General features: G+C 45.7%; 1 protein-coding gene across 1 annotated transcript in view; it reads right to left on the bottom strand.

The window, feature by feature from the left end:
- Positions 1–830: 830 nt before the first annotated feature.
- Positions 831–15124, bottom strand: part of LOC107192875 (Wilms tumor protein homolog) — a 311694-nt gene continuing 297400 nt past the window's right edge. The window contains exon 6 of the mRNA XM_015582227.1: positions 831–1100. Coding sequence (XP_015437713.1) covers positions 925–1100 — 176 coding nt within the window. The 3' untranslated portion in view covers positions 831–924. The remainder of the gene's footprint in view (positions 1101–15124) is intronic.

The following is a 15124-nucleotide window of genomic DNA, read 5'->3' as shown; positions in this document are numbered from 1 at the left end:
TTTCGACTTCTTATGCTCGTGTTGGACCCACGTCACTTCCAATGAATTCGACCGTTTTACTGGAGGCAGACGGCAGACGAGATCTTGGCGAGCCTCCGACACCGTTTCTGCGGAACTATCTACTTCGTTGCTCTCTCCACCCTCCTTCCCCCTCCTGTCCCCAATCCTCGAAGGTAGTACGCTTCCGTATGGCCGCACGAGATCACCGACGGTATACCTTATTTGATCTTAGAATTTAATGAATTGGCAGTGATTAAAGTCCCGTGACGGAGACTCCCCGCGCTGATACATAGCAGTCGCGTGTTCCGGAGGCTTCGTTCGATCGGCTAATATATAGTCTCTACTGACACGCCTGATGTCTCGTTGGCCGCTGTGTATGACGTAGAAAATACCGTCGGACCTTTCGTCGAGCCACATAATACTCAGATTCAATCTGCATCTCGAGGAAGGGGAGGAGAAAGAGAAAAAGAGAGAGAGGGAGCAGACGGTGCACCGGGTTGCAATTTCCCATTGCAACACACGTTCCTGATTGTACAGGTGTCGATCGACGATTTTTAACGATCGTACGCGATATACTCGGATCTGTCCAGAGATGGATACAGGGAAATAGACGGTTCTCCGGTGAATTACCTCGTTGGATCATCGATTTTTTGTTTTCGTTTGTTAAAGACGCTAACTCGTTGGTTGTCGAGCGTTCGTTACCCTGAGCGAAACCGCGACCGTTTACACACGTTTTCCCGTCGATCGTTACGATATCGGGGGTCGCGGTTCGATGGCTCGTCAGGTATCCGTGGAAGAAACGCGATCACGAGGAGCCCCGGTTCGTCGTGCTCATTGTCTTCGGGTATCCTCGGGGAGGAAGGAACCTCGTGCGTCGGTCCTGGACAGCTCGGTGCGCGGAGGACTGCTCGCTGAGACGATCGATTACACGTGTCTCTTCATGTGGAGAGCTAGATGGTCGCTGCGGGAGAAGCATCGGTCGCAGTGCCGGCACTTGAACGGTTTCGCGCCGGTGTGCTTGCGATAGTGGCGCGTCAGCTCGTCGGAACGCGCGAATCGCCATTCACAGCCCTCCCAGCTGCACTTGTACGGCTTCTCTCCTGAAACAGAACCGGGGGGGATACGTTAATGTTGATCGACCACCTCGGTTGGTTCATCTGATTTTAAGATCTGCATCTCTAATGCCTGACACGGAGAACCAGTTCATCGATATATGAAATTTTTTATAAGAAACTAGAACTAGATCAACCAAGAACTGGGAGATTTAAAGGAACCGAAAGATTTAAGGTCAGAAGACCTGGAAAGCTAAGGACCTGAACCTAAGAACCCTAGCTATGAGAATTATATTCCTGATATATTCTAGCTTTGGTTCCCTGGGTCAAACGGTCTTCTAGCTTGGCTTGTCAAGTTCCACTAACAAGAGTATCAATATCCTCGAGTGGTCCCATTTGAGTCTTTCAGTTATGGGTTGCCCCGATTAGGGTCTCCTGTTCCTAGATCGATATAACTCGAGTATACAGTCCTCGATCGGACCAGTTCGAATTTATCAGTTCCGACTTGGTTCGCCTAAGTTCATTGTCACAAGATTACTAGAATTCGGGTCCGTTGATCCCATATTAATCGAACTGTCTTTGGCTTATCAAAGTATTCTTTCATTCGACTAGCTACTGCACGAAACTCCTTCCTATACACTGCCAAGGAACGGAACTTGTCGAAAGAAGCAATACAATACAAGCTCCGGGCGACGTCGTGTATCGCTAATTAGCATAATAAACAGCAACGGAGCCAGTGCATAACATTATCACCGCCGGCAGTCTAATAAACTTTATGAACGCCGAAGTCATAACCGGGCTGATATTTCCGCGACACAATGTGCAGGCGGTGGCGGCCGCACGAGAAAGGGGTTTTATTGTTTCGAACACGCGCGTCTACCCTTAAAATTACTAAAACCAAGGGGTGCATATAAAACTCTCTCCGGGCTTCGGGATGGACGATAAACCGTGGCGTTTTAAAGGCAACGCCGGGATACTTTGGCGGCACGTGTGGACGACGTACCGGTGGGGACCATCCGTGAGGGGGTGCGGAAAGGGGTGGTCGCATTATTAACTCGTAAATAATCTATTCGGTAATACGGAAAGTGGCTGACGTTGATGAGACTGCGGTGCGGAACAGAAAATGCTGGGTCGCCACCTGTGGCGTTTCGCCGTCGAGCTTAACAAACTGGCGAACTTTGTGCCGGTGGAAAAAAAGGGGAAATAAAGAAGGCAAGAACGATGGACGGAAAGGGTGGACAATCAACGCGTCTCTTTTAGTCCAGTGCAGTATATGGACAGTCTCAATGAATTACTACGGAGTACTATAGTATTTTTGTTTAAATTATTCAATTACAATGTCTTTTTCTGTGAGTAATTCAATCACGGAGAAGTCGTGGGATATCGCGAAATTTCGAAGCCTTGAAAGTTTACTACTACGCCCAAAGAAATTTCAAGACTCTTTCTTCTGAGCGTAGTGTCTAGTAGAAACTTTCAGAGACATTTCAAGTAGTCTCTTCAACGGGGGGCATTCAGAAAAGAAGAATTGGAAATGATCTCTTGGAAAGTGAGAAACCCTCGCTCAAGAATATCCAGACACTCTAATCGGACAGAATTGCACGGTGTTCTTTCATAAAAAAAGGAAATAAAAGCGAAGCCTAATGGCGGCTTCGAAGGTAAGGGAATGTAAACGCGAGTGTAAAACCGCGGTGTAAAACGTTTGACATCTACGTCGCTTGACACTGTACCTGATGAATTAAGGGGAGGGACAAAGAGCGAGGAATACTTTCGCGCGATTGGCATTCGCAGAAAGTGACGCTTTTATTGTCGTGTGCTTCCTTTCAGGATGAGAGAAACGCCACGCTGTAATATAGTATGTATCTCTGGTACGTGTAACGTGCTGCGAACAGGTCGTAACTGTTTTTAAAACAGTTTTCGTACTTTAGGTATTGGCACTCTTTATTCTACTGTATGTATGTTTATTCTAACATTAACTGACTATAACATCAATAAGATAATTAACAGATTATTGAAGACTCTTCCTTTCGACACCTTTAAAATGATTTGAAGATATTCGAATACGTCATAAATTCTATAGACACTGGAAGCTAAAAAAGGTTCAGCTTACTAGAATTTAAATCAAATAGTTTTGAACTCGATGAAATCCATTTAACCCTCGAAGACCACACTGGGTAGGAAGTTAGGGCTGCGGTGTTCTATCAAAAGATTTATGATAAAATTACTTGATATATACGCAGAAGAACGCTCAGGGTTGTGCCAACCCTTGAGTGGTTTTTGATGGTTAACCTCGTTTGAATTTGACTCGTTAAAAGCACACGTTTCGTTCCAAGTCCATCCAACTTGCAGAGTTCCTAATATACCATCTGCAAAAATAAACGATCTAACGAACAAATTCTATACAAATCCATCAATGAAAGATCCCATATCCACCAGCCTCGCGAAGAAAGTAATCGGTACGATTTCGCGAATTCCCCGTCTCGAACGTCGTGCAACGCGATCAATTCCTCCTAACGAATTCGCTCGAAGGAGCTTCTCTGCACGGGTAGACAGCCGGAGTTACGAGCCGTAGAAGTAGAAGCGGGCTGACATTCCCATCCCCCACCCCCAGAGGGGTGAGAAAAATTTATACCCGTCTCCCGTACCGCCCCGAAGTTCTTCCGAGAAAGCTCGTCTTTTTCAACAGGCTCCGTCTTCGGAGCCCCGCGAGGTGACGGGGACAAATCCAGCCCGGACGTGGCGACGCATAACCAAATCCAATCCCTTCTGCCATTCATCCCCCTCGCCGCCACCGCTGGTTCGTGTCACGCGGCGGCTCCTTCGACGGAGACACCCGACGGAAGCCGCGACTTTTCCAGGAAATACGGCACACACGTACTCGACACCTCTCGCGCGTACTGGGTTCGACCCCCTCTGCCATGGAGGGAGGTGGAGGGTGGAGTGCCACCAACCCCTTACGATCGTGCATACGGGCATCGGAGAGAAATGGGCAAGCGTAGCCTCCCCTCCGTCCGCGTACAAGAGAATTGTCGCGGCGAAGAGGAGGAATTTTTCAAAGATAAGGGTAAACCGTCCCCCGAGGAAGAAGCGGATGGAGGTCGAAGCGAGCGAAGGCGGAGCGAATATATTACCAGGTCGTGAATGACGCGAGGTGAAATTGTCGTCGAGTGTACTGTGCATCGTACACGACCGTATAGGAATCGTGGACCAATGCATGGTTCGCATTCATTGCCATTTTCGGAACACGTTTCGAGAATATATATATATGGATGTACGGGGCACGGAATGTTCATTATTTGTGTGTAGAATGACGAGGGAACGTGACTCGTGGATTTGGAGCCGTTTTTGTCTATTGTTCCGGCACTCTTTGGCTGTGGTTGCGTAGAATATATTCTGTTTTGTGGCCATTTGCTTGCGATGGAACAATGAATCTCCACGCAGAAGCTGGAAATTATAGAGTGTACTACTGTAGGATGTGATTCTGAGAAACTGGGATATATAGAGCTTTTTGGAATCGGTATGGAACAAAAAGTCGGGTGGCTTTAGAGGAACTATCTGTGTATAGATCCTCATTAAATCCCACAGATCTGATACACTGTAACAATGCAACAATGCATGATTTTTTATCATGTTCAGATAATGTTACTTTTGCTATAACAAAACATTTTATACTTCTCCAAGGAATGAAGAATTGAATCTTTTACATTTGACTGTTTTCAGACTGTGTTTTCAAAATGAAGAATAATTGAATTAAATATTAGCCCTTTGGACTCTTCAAAACACATATTAACACTTTGCAGTGTTTCCGTTTTCACCGACAGTATTATGTTACATTCGAATGTTTTAACTGGGATATTATTTAATCCCATAAATGACTATTTGTGCTGTACGTCTACATATACGAATCCTACTTACAGTAAACAAGAAATACAAAACGTAATATTATACTATGTGTATGAAAATACTGATTCGTAAAGATAACTTCTACCAGTAAGGGGAACACACGCAAAGGGTTGAATACATTACAATGGCACGAATAATGTAAAAAGCAATCCTTAAAACAATTCCTTCTCCAATGAAAAAAAAACGGCAATACAGACGTTGCTCAAGATACCATTCCACCCAGTTTCGTTCAACGGATAAAAAAGAGTCGTAGCCCAGTTTCTACCCTCGACCGGTGTGCGTTCCACCAAAAACCTGCCCCGAAATACCGCGCTGGAAGCTCCAACCGACGGACGAGCGAAATTACAGAAAAATCTGCGGAACCGTTACATGTGCAATTAACCTGAAAAAAAAAAGAGAGAGACATAGAGCAGCTCGAAGCAACCCCTTCAGCACCCTCCGGTGCGTGCACCGGATCCCGGTGGAAAAACCGAATTGAATTTCGTGTAACCATGGCGACTGCGTGACACAACGAACGACCGCAGCAGGCGTGTGTCGCGAGCGTGTGCGCGCGTCAAACGAGCGGCTCAGTCAGCTTCGACGTATGTGCGTGTCCGTAGTGAACTTGCGCTGACCACACCTGTGCGTGTCACGCCGCCCAGGTGGAACGATACGCGACAACATGGGGTTGTATGTATGTGTGTGTGTGTGTGTATTGGTGCATCGTGCGTTGCGCATTTTATCGCCGCATAATGGCCTCGCGGCGGTTCGTTACCACCTACGTAATAAAGCCATATTAAACAGGACGGTTTAAAGTGTTAACCCCCAACCCCTCCACCTACCCCTCCATCCCCCGCTTCTAACCGCCTGTTCGGGAGCGTAACGAACGCGGCTAAACGACAGACAGCTTCAACCCCCTTGCAGAAGACTCCTTTGTTTCGCGTGAATATCAGGGTGGGTCGGTTTATCTCTTTCGAATGGTGAGATAGGGTGGGAAGGATACGCGTGGTGGGCCCCATGTTTCGAGGAATTGGGTGATTTCTGATGTGAAAAGCTGTAATTACCGTTCGGTTACCTTAAGGAAGACTGGTTGATTTTCTGGGAATACAACGTGTGGTGCACGCTTTTGTTAATTGAATCTTCCTATTTCCTTGGAATATCAGATTTATTTATAGTGAGAAAATTATTGTCACGTTCCGTATGGGACCAGAGATCCCATTCCTTGATCAATAAAACAGTAACTCAGTATTCTATTACGATATAATAAAAATTACGGAATCAATGGATATACAAATTATTTACAAATCTTTGGAAAATAATATTTTTCCCTTTCTTTAATTATCAATCCTGGTTCCATACTTTTGGCCGGTACTGTACAATAGAGATAAGCAATCGGAGGTTATATATGATACGAATCAGTTTTCAATTTACTGAAATTCTCGACTAACTATAGTACTACAACTCGACAGTTATTCCAAAAATAGGGATATCAGTGACACTTCCAGGTGAACTTCTATTATTCTAACGTTCCAGTTATCCGATCGAAAATTTCCAAATAGAAGATTTCGCATGAACTATTCAGCAATTCCAAAAACAAAGCGAGCGACCTTATCGAGAAACCAAATTCGTCCTATGCCTTCGATCGATTCTCGAGTAATCACACTTGTTAATCGATTCATCGGCGTGTCAAACGGTACAAAACACCGAGGACGGTGAAGAAGTGGCGTGGGACCAATAGTCGTGAGGTCGTAGAAGTGGTTGGTTTCCAACGGTAGTCCTCGAGGACGTGTTCGTGCCGCGCCGTACGGCAGGGCGAGGGAACGATTTTTCTACGTCCTTCCTTCCATCTAACGTTCCACGAGAGGTCTGAGTGGGTCGGTATTGCGTCGATATGTCAGTCCGTCCAGGCAATGTGTGTTCGTCGTCTTTGCATTTTATTAAGTCCGCCGCCGGCGACGATGTATAGGGCACCTTCCGTCATGTCGCCGAGGGATAGGACAACCGGAATTTATGGCCGTGGATTCCATGCCCTCTCCGACCGCCCTCCCCAACCCCCGTCTTTTACATCCGAAGACGTTCCGCGCGAGGAACGTTTTCGACGAGAAACGCGTCTAATACCGAGGGGCGTGCCCCGGCAAGTCCGCGTGACGGATCGTTGGGGCGTCGAACCGGAAGATCGCGGGGAACGAGAGATCTTTCCGTGGAGGAGGACGAAAATTTTTTACGATCTCGACAGAAACTCGGAGATGCTGGCTGACCGATAGAAACGTTCTTGGATTCTCTGGGACATCTTTCTGGAGCTGGGATTGCTGAAATATCTTGGAGGAACTTTGTATTTGTCGGTGGCAATTTCAGGTAGCGAAAGGTGTGTGGAAATATATCACAGAAATTGAGGATTTCTATGTGGAAACAAGGATAATTGTAGATAGTGATCGTTTTAACACTTTGACTGCCTCGTCAGCTAAATATGGGTGGCATGTATTATATATTGCAATGTCTTATAATTTAAACAAGACCGACAACCTTTATTAAATAAACGCATATATTTGAGACGATTTATGAGTTAAGAAGCAAAATAAAATGTGTCTGGCTACGAACGGCCTTTTTCACTGTGGCAGTCACGTGTTAAACTTGAAGTATCAGTGTGTGGTGATTGAAGTGTCATGGGGTAATGCGTATGTAATCTTGTGTGCGAGGTACAAAAACGAATTATCTCGATATCAAGCCGCGATTTGTTTTAAAGAAACAACGAATCACGAATAATTCTCCTCGGTTCGATTACCATACTGTTAGAAAACTGTTCTCTGTAGATTACACCGAATATGTTAGACTGCGTATTGCGACCGTCGAGGTATGATTCCACACATAAAAATAAATCCGGAACGTAGAATACAATTTTCCCGCTTGCGAGGCTTGGTTTTCGAGAAAATCGATTTGAAAAATGCATGAGCAACGTGGCGCCGGTGCGCAGTGTAATTCCAAAGTCGATTTCCTCGAAAACGAAGTCACCCACTAAAAAATTTTATTTTACATTTCCGATCTATTTTTGAACGTGAAATAACACCGAAGACAGAAAATTCCATCTTTCTCCATGATCCTTGGATTCGTCGTAATTCAAAATGTCGGAATTTTTATTAAGATGGGAATGAACACGGAACATTTCGCGATTAATCCGTTCGAGCTTCAATTCCTAAGCTTGTCACTTTTTCTTCCCCTCGTAAAATTGAGAGTACGTCAGGGAACGGGAGAGACACTATTTTCGCTTGGCGTCACATCTCGGAGAAACTGAAAGGACGTTTCCTTCAACTGCCACGTCCACAGGAAACGTCGAAGAGAAATGGATACACAATGGTCGCGCGGGAAATTTTTCCAAAACGAACGTTCACTGAGAACCCGCGGGGCGCTCCTCGACGACAAAGATGCGTTAAGCGACGTTGAGTCCAAAAATTTTATTTCCGCTCAGGGCTTTCAATAATAGAAGAAACTGAACGTGCCCCCAACGTCGCCCCCCCCTCTCACCCTGTATCGTGTAGATCGTCGAAAAGTGATTTTTGCTACGACGGAAGGAAGGAAAGAAAAATTTAATCCGCTCCGACCGGGCGAAGGTATTTCAATTTCCAACGAAGCATCGAGGAACATACATTTGGAAATACGGGGTCCGGTCCGTTTCCACGTTCCACATGAGTCGACGGAATGTTCCGTGTGTGTGTGTGTGTGTGTGTGTGTATGTGTGCGCGCAAGAGCCGCTGGATTTTCTTGATTTTCTTTGAAGAAATATCGGGGACTATAAAGCAGTAATGGGCGCTTTTCTATAAAGGAACTGCACGTACTACAAAGCGGGACTAGATTTTCTATAGCCGCGCCCGACTTCCCGTAGCCGGGAACACACTTTATCCCGTGCTGAAATTAATGCCAGAAAAAGATCAGAGAAATCACTCGAACGCGTGTTCCTCTCAATCGATTTGAATTTCCATTCGTATCATTCGCGAGAAAAGTAATAATAGAAAAATCCCGTTAAAAGTCGAATAGATTAATTCAAGTATTCGTTTCAATTATATCATTAGGGATTAATTCACGTACAAAAGAAACTACGAAACAACTGTTAATTCATCCTAGAATAAATTTTAGAAACAGAAAAAACGGGGATCTATATTTCTTTGGAAATCAGATGCTACGTATTTTTCTGACGAATAAACCTCATGAAATTTATTTTCAAAAGTGTGGGTTTTTCTTCGACAAAAATGTTTCGGTAGAACATTCCAGGGATCGATGGAACAAAAACACGGGGCCAGAAGTCGAATCGAATAAATATCTCACGGATCTACGGAGGGATTAATAAAACGCAGCAGGGCCACGGCCCTCGGGCTCGTATCCGAAATTGCGAGAGGCTATCTTGTAAGTCTACGTGATAGATCGTTCGAGGTGATGCCGAATTTACGTTTCCCGTTGAACCGAGGGTCCCCTGGATACGACTGCGTTACCCCCTCGCCCAGATAGGGATGGCGTTTTATATATATATTTTTTTCACCGTTCTGCTTGAGAAACGACGCTGTCAAACCCCGCCCCTAATGGAGGGTGGGGGATCGAAGCGGGAGGATTTTGGTTGGGACGATGTTGCTTCCCAGCTAGCTCCTACGGGGAGGGACAAATTTCGTGTTGGATCGAATATTCGGAGCGGAATGTGCGCTTCTCGCGCGGCAGAATGGCGCGTTGTGCTATCGGAATGAAAAATGGAAAGGGATTTCGTGTAAACGGGGGTGTCGTAAACGAAGGATACAACGGTGGTCGTTTCGGGAAAGGTCAGGTATTTGATTATACTTTGAGAACGAAAATATTTTCTGGAAGAACGAGGCTTCCTGTTTTTGGACACAGAGTCTGCGTGTGCATATACACCTATAGAAAAGAGAGAAGTATTTGTAGGATAAAAGTACGTCTGACCATGATCTGGATATATTACTTCCACAATGCCCAAACATTCTTCTGCCAATAAGGTTCAGCACAAGGAAGGAAAAATAACATTTAATTGTTTACAACATAAAATCCATCAAGTAACCGTTTGAAGGCATAAAGTAATCCTTCCAATGATTCCTACAATCCCAAATATACTGCTCGAACAATAAAACCCTACAACATACCGTAAGTGGATATTAATCGAACGTGTAACCCTTGACGGAACTCGTCGACGGGTGCTAGACGCTCAAGATCGAGCCGAGAATCGTCGAAGATCGATGGCAAAGTGCCGCGCGGTGGTTTTCTTACCAATGTGCACGTTAGGGGCGGTCGGGGGTGCACAGCCAGTTCTTGGCTGCTTGTTTCCGTCGCGGCGGTATCGACTACGGTTAGAGATAGCACGTTCCCCGTGTTGTGAACTGCGGTTTCGCTGTCAACTGTAACGAGAACTTCGACAATGTTTCCAATTGTTTGCGGGCGGCGGAGTCTCGAGACTCGACGGGGTTGAAGGCAGAAGAGGGAGGGGGTGAGGGAGAGGTCCTCCAACTTTGCCGCGATCACGTGCCCTCTCCGAACAATGCCCGAGGTGCGAATCGATATACACGTACGCGCAGGGATCCACGTATCCTCTGTACGCGGGAACGTCGCCGGGAGCGGGTTTAATCCGAAGTCGAACAAACTTCTGTCTAAATGATACACGCCCCCCGCTAGATTATTCCGAGAATAATACAGGAACCCCTGATAACGCCTTTAAGTATTAACTGCGATGGGAATACACCACCGTGCGGAGGAAGATAAATAATTAAAGGATGAATTTATTAGCGGATAGACCGTTATGAATTGATACGCCAGTGAATAGTGTCTTGAACATTTTCTGACGGTTATATCGTGACCGGATTGTTGTAAAGAAGAGAAGAATGCCCGAGACGTTCATCTTTGTGTAGACAGTCCTGAACGAATAAAATAGACTATTTCTGAGGAAGAAGGAATATTGGCGATCCATATCCTGGTGTATTACATTTCTCGGGAACGTTTTATCCAAATACAGACTGGGATTAAACCAGGGGGATATCCCTCATATCTCCGTTCGAATGGTAAAGTTGTGAAACTGCGAAAGCTTAATTTTTCAGGAAAAAAGTATACCAGATTGTCGATTAACACGTTGACTGTCGCAGTGAAAAGGGCCGTATGTAGCCAGACACATTTTATCTTGTTTTGAAGTTGAGTAGGAAATCCTCAAGCAAAATATAAAATATCCCACCAACTGATTTGCATTAATATTAACAAATATGTTTTAAATAACTACAGCTAAAAAAAAATTATTTTCTTCTGGTCCTACTAAATCCGTTGAAGAGGTTAAGTACACAGAGAGAAACGAATAAAATCACGTGCAGTTAGCTCAGTTTCGCAAAAAATTCTCATTTCGCAGCTTCACCATTCGAACGACGATATCACAAGCATCGGATGTTAACAAACGTATATCGAACTCCGACGAAGCATAAACAATTTCAAGATCAGTCCTCTTGCCCATTTCTCAGTGACCCCGCTCTGGCGTCCATTCGGACCAGTGATTCCGCGTAACCGATTCGAAGGAAAGGTTTATCGGCATCGCCATCCATCCCCCGCCTCTCGAAAATCCGTTCGGCTATTGTGCCGAGTCGGATTCCGGCAGCGGGCTCGTAACGTTTAAGATTTAACGGCAAGACACGCAGGAACGGCTTGGAGGGAAAGAGGGAAACAGAGATCAGCCCCCGTCACGGCCGATTGCTTCGTATCCGAGGCGAGCGTACTACAAGCGGAGGCCAGGAGCGAGCTCTAGTCTGCGGTCGTGAGCGTGAAGAGTAGACGAGCGCGTTCAATCGCGTAGATGCACTCGGTGGCCCGCACTGGAAGAGGACCCAGCACGATGGTAACGTAGAGGACGGAAGGCCTGCTGGCTGAGTTCAGTTTCTCGAGCCATTATTTACGAATCGTATTACCCCGCGATGCACTGCGGCCAGGAAACTTCCGGTAATGGAGTCGAGGACGCGGGCCATCCTCTTTGGATCGATGCGTCGACGAATTTTTCCGGTCGTTCCAAAGCTTCCAATGTGATAAATCGCGAATAACGGGGAGCAGTTTAGCGACGAAGATTCTGGTACACCGTGGTGATTTAAGAAATGATCACTGAAACTGTCGATGTACCATTTCTGGAAAAGATGGACTCGCAATGCAGTTACTGAAGTAAAGGCGGATATTAATTCCTGTTCACCTCTACTCCGTTGATGCAGATTTATTGTTCGACCCAGTTCCGTTTAACGCGTACGGCCGCGTAATCGCAGAGGCGTTCGCACGAAGAACAGCGCGTTTTGTCCGTGTCGATCGCTTTGAACGGTCCCCCGAGCCTTTCATCACGGACGAAAGAAAAGCCCGGGCGTCCTCGATCGCTAAGCTTTTCCGCGAAGTTGCAATTAAAAGCTTGGCAATCAGGGCCCGGTGACCGGGCGGCGGATTATTGTTGTCAACCGGTTAAAAGCGGAGCATTCCGAGGGTCGGGGGTAGGCGAGAGTGATCTTGCGCTGATTCGATTCGAAGCGAACGGGGACGAGTGTTTCACCCTGGAAATTCTTGACTCTCGTGCTCGTCTGGATGTACGTTCATTCGCGCAGCAGATTATCGAACTTTATTAAAAACTCGCCATCCCGTGGAACGACGCGAGAAGACACGTTGGAAAATTTCGATGACAATAATTTTCTTTTCCGATTTTTTTTTTTGTTTGGATTTCGTTTTCTTTATGTACGGACGAAACTCTGTTCGATCGATCGATCGCTTAGAAATTCATAGGATAACGAACCTGTCAGTCCTTAATTCTCCAAATATATTGACATTCCATCAACCGGAGAGACTAACGGCGAACGATTGCGAAAACTTTCCGGCGAAACGATTGGACTCCGTTCGAAGGATCAAAGCCCTGTCCACAGCTCGGCCCGCGAGAACAATGGTGTTTGGAATGGAATTCCGGAACAGAAAGTCCCTGTAATTGGAAATTTCTCTCTTTTTCTCTCCCTCTGTCCCTCCCCGCTCCTTCGTCTTCCGTTTTCCTTCCTTTTCGCCCACCACCCCCGTTCTTTCCTCTCCCCCTATGCACGGTATAGTTGCCCGCGAGACTGTTGGGCCAGCGGATCGATAGTTCCTTGATTCCCACGAGGAAATCGTATAGAAAGGCTTTCGCCCGGGTAAAAACGAAGAAATCACTGAAACGCGATATTGACGGGGCGCCAAAGTGGATAAACAAAGAAGAAATCCTGTTTCCTTGAAAATGTTTAGCGCTTCTGAACCAATATTTCCGTTCCCCGACGGGGAATACGCCGAGGACGCTCACTTTTCGCGAAATCTTACATTTTGTCTGCACGCTTCGTAATGTATAATTATATTCTTTAAGTGATTCTTTCATTACGAAACCCTCTACACTCATTTAATTTTCAAATGTTTCAACAATTCATTTCTTTTGATATTTAGGAAAATCGAAGAAGTCTGGAAATATCAGTTAAACTCAAATCTTTCAAGAATCGAAGACTTAAGAGTTTCAGCTTCAACCTCAAATTCACTATTATCATGTCCAGTGTTCGTTAAGAAAAACTTGAAACCATTCATGAACGTTATAAAAGTATCAAAAATATCCAACATTAGAAGCTTCTCAGATGAAACTAAGCTAAAGCAATAACAAAACCGAACTCGGATCGGACGAACCCTTTGCGATATATGTTATGCAGTCCACGTGCCCGTCTCGTACTAATTTTTCCCAGGAAAATTCACAAATCCCTCTCTCGTTAACGCGTGTACCCAAAGTTCTGAGCACCAGTGCATATTTACCGATCACCCTCGACCGGATTCGACGATGGAGATGACGACGAGGGGGTGGTGGATAGGTGGAGGTAAGGATCTGTGGGCGGGGGAAGGACCTCTGAGACACGAAGGAGGAAAAAGTTAGCAGAAACCGGGAGGTTCTGTGGAGGAAGGAGGGATGGAAAACTCTGTCGAACTTCCTTACAGAGATGGAAATGCCGGTATACTTTGATCTCGGTCGGCGAATCTAATTACTGGCGGGTTTCGAAGGAAGAGAGAGCGTTTCGCGGGCCGGGACACGAAACGAGGCGAATCGTCGGATCGGAGTCCAGGCGATCGTGTGGCCGAGTCAACACGAGGGCTCGTTACGAATTCCATCGGCGAAGTTTCCTTTCGAGGATCTTTCGGCATGCAGATACCCCGCCCTCGGACGGACGGAACCCGTGGAGGTCGTTCCTCCCTGACCCAACTCTCTCCCTCGTCTCCGAATCCTTCCGTCCTCCACCCTGGGATCTGGAGTGTCTCGAGAACCGCGGGCGTCTTAACGGCGAATCGATGTGATCCGATTAGACGATTTAACAGTCAAAGCCACCGTCTGACCCCGCTAATTCCCTTCTAACGAGCCGATAAGATGTTAACTCTAAATAGCGCTGCAGCTCGCTTCTGATGAGTACAACCGCGAGGATATGATGTGACTAGAGCTATGGGCTGATCCGATTTAACCTCTAGAGGATCGATCGTACTGGTATTGATGGGCTGATATTTCTTTCTTTGCCAGCCTTAGGATAGACTTTAAATTATCGACGAAAGGGAGAAAAACAGGACTGATGATATGTGGAATGAAAGATGAGTTGCTCTATTTCAGTCGAATATATTATAATAAAAGATACCTCCCGTTGAACTGCGTTTTCTGAACTCGAATTTTTATGGTCTTTTTACTTCATCGCTTTCATAATCACAGGCAGATACATCGGTTGCATCTATTTGCATAAATCCAAATCGTTCATTGATGTACCAAGCAGAATCTACTGGACTTGAGGCAATTAATTTAGTAACACTCCATACGTATGTTAAAAACGACTGGAATAGATATCCAAAACTCATTAACTCATTATTCAAGACACACATTTCCGCGTGATATTTGGCACGATTATATTCAGTAGAATGTCCTGAAGTTTATTCAGACAATTCGATAACATTGTCGAGTTTCCAGAGAAAGGCGATAACAATTCCAGAGATACAACATTCGCCGTTCGATTCACAGGAAAATGTAATATCGAACCGGTTACATCGAATGAAATTGGACAAAGTGGAGGCCTTGCATCAACGGCGGTGTATTACACGAGTCCGTCGGGCGAACGATTAACAGGAAAATCTCGGAAATCCGTCAGACGGACGGAACCAATTACCAGAAAAGT

The sequence above is a fragment of the Dufourea novaeangliae genome, unplaced genomic scaffold (assembly GCF_001272555.1).
Source record: "Dufourea novaeangliae isolate 0120121106 unplaced genomic scaffold, ASM127255v1 scaffold7, whole genome shotgun sequence".
In the NCBI taxonomy this organism is placed as follows: Eukaryota; Metazoa; Arthropoda; class Insecta; order Hymenoptera; family Halictidae; genus Dufourea; species Dufourea novaeangliae.
The sequence above is the reverse complement of the archived record's forward strand: the minus strand, read 5'-3'. Positions and strand labels throughout refer to the sequence as shown.